General features: G+C 36.9%; 1 protein-coding gene across 1 annotated transcript; it reads right to left on the bottom strand.

The window, feature by feature from the left end:
• Positions 1-229: 229 nt before the first annotated feature.
• LOC111333614 (osteopetrosis-associated transmembrane protein 1) lies at positions 230-8239 on the bottom strand. Its single transcript, XM_022939234.2, has 5 exons — positions 7829-8239; positions 4154-4251; positions 3250-3417; positions 2889-3048; positions 230-1413 (listed from the first exon to the last, which is right to left on the bottom strand). The coding sequence occupies exons 1-5, from the start codon at positions 8169-8171 to the stop codon at positions 1388-1390; spliced, it is 795 nt and encodes a 264-aa protein (XP_022794969.2). The 5' UTR covers positions 8172-8239; the 3' UTR covers positions 230-1387.
• Between the last annotated feature and the right edge of the window lie 1286 nt (positions 8240-9525).

A 9525-nucleotide genomic window follows, 5' to 3' on the forward strand; every position in this document is an offset into this window, starting at 1 on the left:
ACTCCAGACACTTTAGTACAAACGTGCCTTGTATTGATATGATTTCCTATGATATTTTTTCCACGGATAAATCATTTTAATTCTTTAACCCCAAAGGGTGACTGGCATCTTATTTCTCCTTACAATCCCACCCCCCCCCCCCCTGAGTCAAGAGTGTGAAGGAAATAATACTTATTGTTAAACAACAACTCCTTGTCAAAACTACAGGAAAAGAACAGTGTAGAGAAACTACATTCCAATGTTAAGGTTTAATAGTTACCAAACACAACGAAAACCACACCAAAAACTTTCCTTTTGAAGATCCCTTTGAGAACATTTGTAGTTTAGTATAGCCATACAATGCAAACCAGTAGCAATACTAGTATAGTAGGTAGCTGCTATTTTATTTTTTTATTTTATTTTAATTTTTATTTTGTCTGCGCCTGTGAAACTCACTAACAGCATCACGCTGTCACATTAAAGCATATCAAGATGCGGCCAACCAACCTCCAAAGCGAGCATGTAACGATGAAACAATTTTAATTGTTAATTAATTAGTTGTTAAATCCGAGCCAGTCCCATCTGGGGCTCGGATTTTTCTATTACATTAAGATTTTTATTTTAATAATTCAATGGCAACATAGTAAACAAAAGAGAGAGAAAAAGGAAAAAAAAAAAAGAAATGCTATAGGGATAGTCCGTAAAAGAGTCAAGACCCCATGCTAGACAGACCACCCATCTATTGAAAAGATGTACATAATAAATTTACAAAGATATGATTTGGCATTTCTAATCCCAAAATTCGTGCAAAACTCTACTAGTCACATTGTCCTCTTGGTTTGGCCAAAAAGCTTTATTTTGTTATTTGTTTTGTTCAGTTTTTTATGATTTGGTAAGATAAACCTCAAAAGTAATCCAAATAACAAAATTTGCAAGAAGATTCTAAGTTTCTTTTGAGACATTCTTAAGTGTGAGTGGAACTATCAGAGGAGAGATGTTCACAGATTTCTTGAGGAAATCTTGGCAAGTTTTGAAGGTGTAGCATGCACTTGTGAATACATACCATGCAAGTTATTTATTTCATTTATTAGTGATTTTCAATCGTTTTTCGTTGTCTTCATTTAGAATGGGGGTCTTTCCCTTCCTTTTTACATTGTTTATCCTCCAGTTGAGTTTTCTCAAGACACTTTTTTTGCACATTATTGGACCCATAAGGATCAATTTAGCTCAGTTCAAGATTCAATTGACTGGATGTCCTGGCAGCTCACAAACTCTTTTCTTTCCTCTAACCCACAAGCAACCCTCTCATTGGGATGTACAGGGTGAAGCAACCTCAGTGATCTCAATACTTGGTCAAGTCAACATTGAACTCTGAATATTTTAGCTGTTCAACATCTGGATGAGAGTTTCAGGTCAGAGTAGCTCTCGTATTTTCTGCAAAACAAAACAAAAATCATTAGTGTGGTAAAATATGTCAAGTAAATAATTTTATAATATAGCCAAGCCCAAGCATTCTGATTTGTTCTTATTTGGTTGATATTTTGCCATATGGACTGTTTTCACAAGAATGGTCATAAGCCACATATTTTTGTTTGTTAAGGCTGGTAGATTCAAAATAAACAAATTTGATGTGATTACCATACAGTAAACTACTTACAAACCTTACTTGCTTCAGCTGTACAGAGGAATATTGGCTTTCAGTTGTTTTTTGCACAGACCTGACTGTGCTTGGTCCGTACTGCCACAACCTCAGGCCAATATTCTCCAGTTCAGCCATCACACTTGGTCAGTGCGAAGTTAATATTAAATAAGGACATGAGGCAGTAAATTAAATATTCAAATAAATAACAGAATAAGGAGAATCTACAAACTCTCTGAAAACTTTTTCTTGAGCAAATACAAAAATCAATTTCATAGCATGGAAGAAATACCATTTCGACTAAAGACAATTGCAGCAAAAGAGAAACCAAAGCAGACAACAAAACTTTGCAGCATATGAAGAAATTTTTTTAAAAAAAGCTTAAAAACAAACACAGAAACAAACACCTTTTTATGATAAAAAAAGAAAAAAACTAATAACATTAAAACAACCTACACAAAAAGGACACGATATTGAATTGTGGAAACGTCACATGGGGAAAAAAACAGCTTAACCCTACCCACCCTTACTTCAGTATACATATTCTGCATTCTCTTCTTATATATTTCTTTTGGAATTGATAAGGAGAATTTGTTTTTAACAATCACATGAAAGCTCATTAGGTTCGGGTGATCATTTCCTTTATTCTCATAATCTTAATGATTCAGCAGTGTTACTTTAAGGAGAAATTAGACACTGGTCACTTCTAAGGGTTTAAACCCTTTAACTACCAATACTCATAGTCTTAAAATAAGTGAGGAGAATTTACTAACTTTCTATAATATCAAGAAATGGATAGATATTCTAGTCTTCTCAGATAAGGACGAATAAACCGTAGGTCCCATCCCCTGCAGGGTTAGGGGTAGGAGACATTAATTTCCCACACACAAGAATACTGTGTGGTGGATGTCCTTCCCTGGGTGGGATGGGTGGGTGTTGGCCCTGAAAAGCCCCTATGGGGAGTGGTCAATTAACCTATGTATGTATGTATGTATGTATGTATGTATGTATGTATGTATGTATGTATGTATGTATGTATCTAATTGTTAATTCTCCCCTCTAGTTGCTACTCGTTTCCTTGTAAATTAGTTTCAAGAATTTGGTGTTAGATCCAGATAGCAAATTTAACGTGATAAGTTTGAGTATTCTCATGACCTGTTTGCTGGATGATGTAAGGATATTATATGGAGAAGTTACTTGTTAATCACTTCCAGAAGTTCAAGGGTTTAAAGGGGTTATAAAGCAAAGTCAAAAGTGAACATTTCCTTACTTGTTTTCCTGTCATTTGAGGTACCTTGCAGTCTAACAGCAGAGTAAAATATAACAGGAAGAAAGCAGAAAAACACTGTAAGGGCCACCACAGAGACCAGATCATTTTGAATTTTGACACAGTGAAAAGTGTTGCTCCAGCGGTGTCGTGTATAATTCATCTGAAATAAACAGCAGACTTGCATCAAAAAATTAATAGGAAATGTTACCAAAACCTCTGAAGTTAATTTTCAGCACTCTTATTTAACAACTATTACGCATTTCCAAAGGGTTAAAATATAACTAATCAGGCAAAATAATACCAGCTCTTCAAACATCACTCACTCAACAGCCAACCACATTTGTAAGGAAGTGACACTTACAGAAGCAGACACATCTGCACAAACTTTGAATTCTTCAGTGTCAGACCTGGCTATTTTCTTGTAGGATTCCTCCAGGTAAGAGTATGAATTTCTACAGTCATCACACACACTTTGCAGTCCTGATATGTTGTGATATGAACCATTTGTTGGCACAGGAATTAAGTGGATCTAAATAGAAATCGATATTAACTTGAATAAATTATTATTTTAAGAGAATTTTCATTGGTTGAACAAGTTGCCCTGATTCAACTGATGAAAATGTCTATTAAGAAAACAATCCAGCACAAAAAAATTTTCACTGGTGGAACAAGTTGCTATGATTCAACTGATGAAAATGTCTAAGAAAACAATCTGGCACAAAAATAGTCTGAATATTGCATTATAATTATTATGCATCATACCATTTGAAAAACATAATTATTTATGATTACCAGTTATTACAGCCACAACCTCTCCATTTTGTCATTTAAGCGGCAAAATAAAGCCAATTTGACACATTTGAGTGACAAAGCGCAATTAGTTTCATGGAAAAACTCACAACCTGAGTTTGTGAAATAGAGGAATGGAGAGATTCTGTCGTCTGGCAATTAAGGAAAATCTGGTTATATTTGATTTTGAATCACATCCTCTTCCCTTCCTCAGTTTTAAGACCAAATTTCACCCCATAAACAGTACAATCAGACACTGAAAAGACTCACATATTCATAAATTAGATATAACCATGTTTAAAAAGAAAAACACAAAGTAATTGTCTTAATAAAGTCAAATTTACTTGTTTTTCCCTCTTTTATAGATTGAAAAAATATCTATACAAACTTTAATCCAAAAGATTAAGAAAATTTTTCAAGCTGCAAGATTAAATCTGTTTCGTGGAGAGTTTCTACACAAATGAGTGGAGTATTACCCTAGAATTGTTTAAGAAACAGTGCTGTACAGCTTCCCACTTTTCAAAAAACTCAGTAATCTCTTCTTTTACAGATCCACCATCTTCCTGGAAGCAATCTAAAATGATAAAAAAATATATAATTTGGAGGGAGTCGGAAAAATAAGGGAAAAGTGTTTCTTCCCTGTCTTTAGATCCCCACATGCCCCCTTGAGGTGGCATGAAGGCTAATGTCACAATTTCAGACTGCCTTCATTTTCTGGTAACCAAATTATTACCCAATAAGAAAGGTCTGTGTTCAATTCGAAGTCTGGGGAGCAACTTGTTGGCAAGACAGCGAAAAGAGAAATGTTGTCTCTAAGATCCCTTTACCACAAAAACCAAGACTAGATAGTTACTGAATTTGTTTCTTAGTCTTATCAAGGCCAAGTATTTTGAGAAGAATAAATAGTTGATAAATTTTTAATGAAATATTTGGGAACTGTAAAAATGAGATCCCTTCGTGTGGACAAGAACTCACCAACTCCTGCACACCAACTTGAATGCTAGAAATCTATTCTTTTAGAGAAAAAAATTAATGTCTCAATGAAGCATTTGTTGAACTTGGGTAAGAGTTACACTCAAAATTTTGATGAAACATCATAATTTACCAGCTACATCAGGGCTCGATACTAATGGTGGCCAACTGGCCCCAGACTAGTCCAAATTCAGTTTTGGCTAGTGGTTTTTTATTTTCACTGGCCAGTTTGGCTAGTAAACAAACTGAAATTGTCATGACATCTAAGATGCCACTAGCCACTTGGCTAGTAAGTTGAAAAGTTACTGTCCAGCTCTGAACATTTTTCCAGCAATTATGGTTTACCATGTAACCTTCAGTGTATTCTGCCCTGAATACAAAAGAATGCAAATGAAGCACAGAAACGACGACTTGAAGCCATAATAAAGCAATTCCAAAATTTTTTGTTTCACAAGGCATCATAGCCATTAGGCAATCAATGCTTTGTTTGGAGTGCATCAGATATGCTTTTGGATGTGTAACGCTCCTCCTTTTTACGAATCCTTTCTTTACACTTGGTAAAAAGTGTTGACCACCTAGCATGGCTCCTGCCAGGCACTGAGTTTAAAATGAACAATTTTTCCAGCAGTTGCCCATATAAACAAAGGCAAGGTTGACTAGGATTCTTTAGGTGATAAATGTGGCTAAATTCATTGACTTCTGTATCAATTCATGAATATAATATTTACCGCCAGATTTACTGCAATGACTTGAAATTCTTACGTGTGATATATGATTATACACATAATACATATATGATCAACTTATATTTTGTTTAGTGTCATCAAATTTGCGATAAGTCACTGAAATAAACGGTGCGTGCGGAAGACCACTTTGGAGAAAACCTTCTCTAAATCCTAGCAAATTTAACTACTCAAAATTGTCAAGCACATGCACAAAGAAAAAGGTAATAAAGATTTTAAGCACAGTCTACCAAATAATATTAAATTTTGACTCTCAAAAACTGCAAAAAAGATTAAGGTTGCAGTCCCACACCTTCTCATTTGGACATTTTTGGTGGACCAAGGCAGATTGCCCTGTAAATTTTCCTCTTCATATATAGTTTTAGTTTACTGAGTTTCAAATCAAAAGAAAAAATCTTGCCTGAGCAAATGCTATTGCAGTGACATGACAAGATATAGCTGTACAGCAACATCTTGAGCAGAATTCATCAGGGAACCCATGTTTATTTTCCACTGTTTGGTTGTCATCTTGTGTAAGCCAGTAATACATGGCCGCAAAGGTAAAATACAAAATAGAACAATATAGATTGCCATGGTCGACTTGCCATTACTCTCAAAAGAACTTGAGACTATGAACGTTTGCACCTTCCTTAGCAACAACACCTATCCTACAATGGTGAGACAAATTTTATACCCATGTTGTGTGTCAGCAAGAGACGGAAAAGGAATGTAAATGTACAGGTCACAAGGAATGTTTCAGGCTTTCTCTTGACTTAAAGAAATTGACATCACTTGACTGGGAACCACAAAAATATGACCTGATGTGGACATTTAAGTCACAACATTTATACTCGTGTGGCATGACTAAATTGAGTATGTGGTTTACATTCACTCTCTTTTGGTTGCGACACATCCTGAAAATTAGAAATACCATCGCAAATTTTTTAAGTAAAAAGACTAATGAAAACATATTCGTGTTTTCCTTGCTTGGAAAATATAAGCAGTCAACGTACTGTACAACTACTTCTTGAGTTGCATCGACAATAAGAAAGGACTTTGCATTTCATTATCAATTGGTTACTTACGAAATGGATGTGTCAAAAATATCAACTAAAGGTAGTACTGCATGAAGGGCAAACACCATTAGACAAGGATCATATTTCTATTTTGCCACAAGACTCCTCTGAAACAAAACTTGTATCGCATGTATTATGAAAATGAAATGTTTTCCAATAGTAAAATTTTGCAAATAGGCCACCTAAACAATAATCTTTATTATTACACAACTCGGGCAGTCAAAGGGCCAATAACTAAAATCAACCAATCAAAATGCTCTATTGCCGGTCAATATTCTCTAAGTATTGGACCGGACACTGTCCCGAATGGTCCCGAATGATACTGCACTTGTGTCCCTTTGAACTTCAGTCGTATAATAAATCTCTTAATAACCAAGCTTGCTCGAGACCGTACTGGAAGAACATCGGTCCTTGGTCTTTTTTGTACGGACCGAGCCCAGCAAGGTCCATACTGTCATGACCTCAGGCTGATATTCTCCCAGTACGGCCCTCACTCTTGGTTAATAAGATATATATATGCGAGAAAACAAATGCATCCGAAAAAGGTAGAGCAAGCCTATGGTACCACCTTAAGAGGATAAAAAATGGGTCAAGTCTGCACTTCAGTCAAATGACCCATTCACTTGCAGCGTAGCATGAAGTGACTAAGAGTATTGATAAAATTGAGGGTAAAGTATCCTGTCCACGAAATCAACACAACAGTCTCTGGACTGGAGCTCTCAACCAGGTCTGCAAACCTTTTGGCAACTGCATCACCCTGAACAGCCTAAAAACAGACTTGATTTATCATCAACTATTGTTGGATGGATCAATGCTATCACAATTTTAAATGCAGAGCTTTTGGAAGCCAATCTTAGTGTTATGCATGTTCCTAATTGACACCCGCCTATTGTAGTAAATATATCCTACTGGAAATACTATTTGCTCCAGAGTTTCATACCTGTGACTTCAAGTTACAAAGAAATTAAGTTCCAATACTCTTCTTGTGTCTTCCTTGAAAATAAAACCCTGTCTGATTTGAGATCATAATGGCCTGAATCCAAGATGGTTTCCCATCCAAAGCAGCTCGACAATCAAACCTCTTGGGCTGGCACATACCTGACCACCCAATGCTGAGCCGTAACACCAATATTAGATTATGCGAGGGGTAGCATTTTTTCATGTACTAAGAGATTTGCAGAGATTGTTTTTTTTTTTAAGTTGAAAGTCCTCTTTTGTCTTAGAGAGTTTTGTTTCAGATTGTAATCATAAATTCTAGTGAGCGGCTCCCTCTGCCACTTAAATGCTATCAGCCTGTTTACATGATTATCCCAGTCGTCAAATAGCTCCCGTTACGATTCAAATTTCATCTTTCTCTTTCGGACGTTAATTGCTCACCTACCTGGACAGTGAGAACTCTTCCAAAGATTTGCCACAAAACCATTGGCAGATTCCACAATCTGATGCTGTTCAGCCATTACCAGGTCAGAGTAGCAATGTTTGTTGCGTACAATAGCCCTGTACTTGTTAACTGCTGAGACATAGGCCTTCTGACACTTGCAGCAAAACTGGAAAGGACGAGAATGCTGTATAGCACACGAGGTGAAGTTCGCCGCTACGCCTGCAAAGTTCGTCAAATACTCATGGCAGCCTTCCTCTGCTTGACCTTCTTGTGTCGAGGGGAGGAGAAGCGACAGCCAAACTGGAACAAACATATACCAAAGAGACACTACAAGGAACCCCATTTTCCCTACAGAAATCACAACTTGTCAGGCGACAACCTTCCAACGTTAGGGGAAGAATGGACACGAATGTATCACAAGCATTTCATGTGACGCGTCACGGGCATAACGGGCATTGGGAAAACGGGAGGGGTGGTTCCTCTTCCATAGATCCATAGGGTTATATATTCGTTGAGTAGGTCACCGGGAATCGGCGGGAAGATATTCTGAAGTAACATGCAAAACAGGCCTTATTTATTGAATATACAAGGCTAAAAAGATTAAGAAAATTTATTAAAGTGTTAAAACCAAACGTTTTCGGCTGTTTGGCATCATCAGGGTTGAAAGTGTTGACCGTCTGTCCATGCTTATATATCATGTGTGATTCCCGATGGGAAAAGTTTGGAGACATAAGAAATGACTTATTTGTTCAAGGAATTGTTGGATCATTAGCCCCTTGACGATCCTGCGCTTGTGGAATGTTTCTGCTGAGGAGAGAACACGCTAAGTGAAAGAATGTGATGGATTTTCCCGCAAGTGTTTTGCAGGTTCAGAGGTGTGAGTAGGGTTTGAATGCACCGCAATACGTACTGCTAGATATCTCAAAGTTTCGCCAATGTAATCAACGCCACAAGAACAATCTCCTTTGTAAACAACTTTGGATCTGTGGGTGTTCATGTCTTTGTTGTTAAAAAGGCTTTTAAGGCCTTATTTGTTTTGACATTTTTTTTTCTGGCAACTGAAAGAAAGCGTGGGCGGAAATATAGATAGCACACGCACTGAAGACAGATCTTTCCTTGGCCCATAACTTGCCAGCCCACATAAAAAAAAAAGTAAAAGTTACAGATAATCATCGCATTCTACTGGATAGTAGTGAGACTGAAGTCGTTTGTTGCACAGAGCATGCGTTTTAAAATAGTGAATTCCATTTCAGTGTACACTCTCTTACAGAGTTCACATGACGCAAGAGGAACTTTCCTATAAAAGTATTCTGAGTACATCCACATCGCTCATAAACACTTCCATCCAATACTTGCCTTGCCAAGATTACTGAATAATTGTATTATCTGTAACGAACTTGCGACACGATACAGGATGAAGTAAGAGAAACAACAACTTGAAGCATCGGCCAATGTGCCAGCTCCACTAACCCGTAACCCTCCCACTAGAACAATCTGTGGTATTTTCTGTAAGTCCTTCGCAGGATTTAAATCTCATATGCGACAAAAAAACGAAACTGAACACGCTGTCAGATTCACACAAGTCGAAATCGACGAAAGAGTGTATTTCGCACAGGAAGGACGACTGTGCTTTAAATAGAAACAGATACTTGCGCCAAATAGTGATTCTCTGTAATGATTACCGTTTCATGGGCTGG

This window comes from Stylophora pistillata, chromosome 8, assembly GCF_964205215.1.
Source record: "Stylophora pistillata chromosome 8, jaStyPist1.2, whole genome shotgun sequence".
In the NCBI taxonomy this organism is placed as follows: domain Eukaryota; kingdom Metazoa; phylum Cnidaria; class Anthozoa; order Scleractinia; family Pocilloporidae; genus Stylophora; species Stylophora pistillata.

Excerpts from the sequence above, each read along its gene's own strand:
- LOC111333614 (XM_022939234.2), bottom strand. The coding sequence starts at position 8,171 with ATGGGGTTCCTTGTAGTGTCTCTTTGGTATATGTTTGTTCCAGTTTGG. Across the intron at positions 4,252-7,828 it reads GAAGAGTTCTCACTGTCCAG|ATTGCTTCCAGGAAGATGGT; the intron begins GTAGGTGAGCAA and ends TTATCATTTTAG. Across the intron at positions 1,414-2,888 it reads CTCAAATGACAGGAAAACAA|AAAATACGAGAGCTACTCTG; the intron begins GTAAGGAAATGT and ends TTTGTTTTGCAG.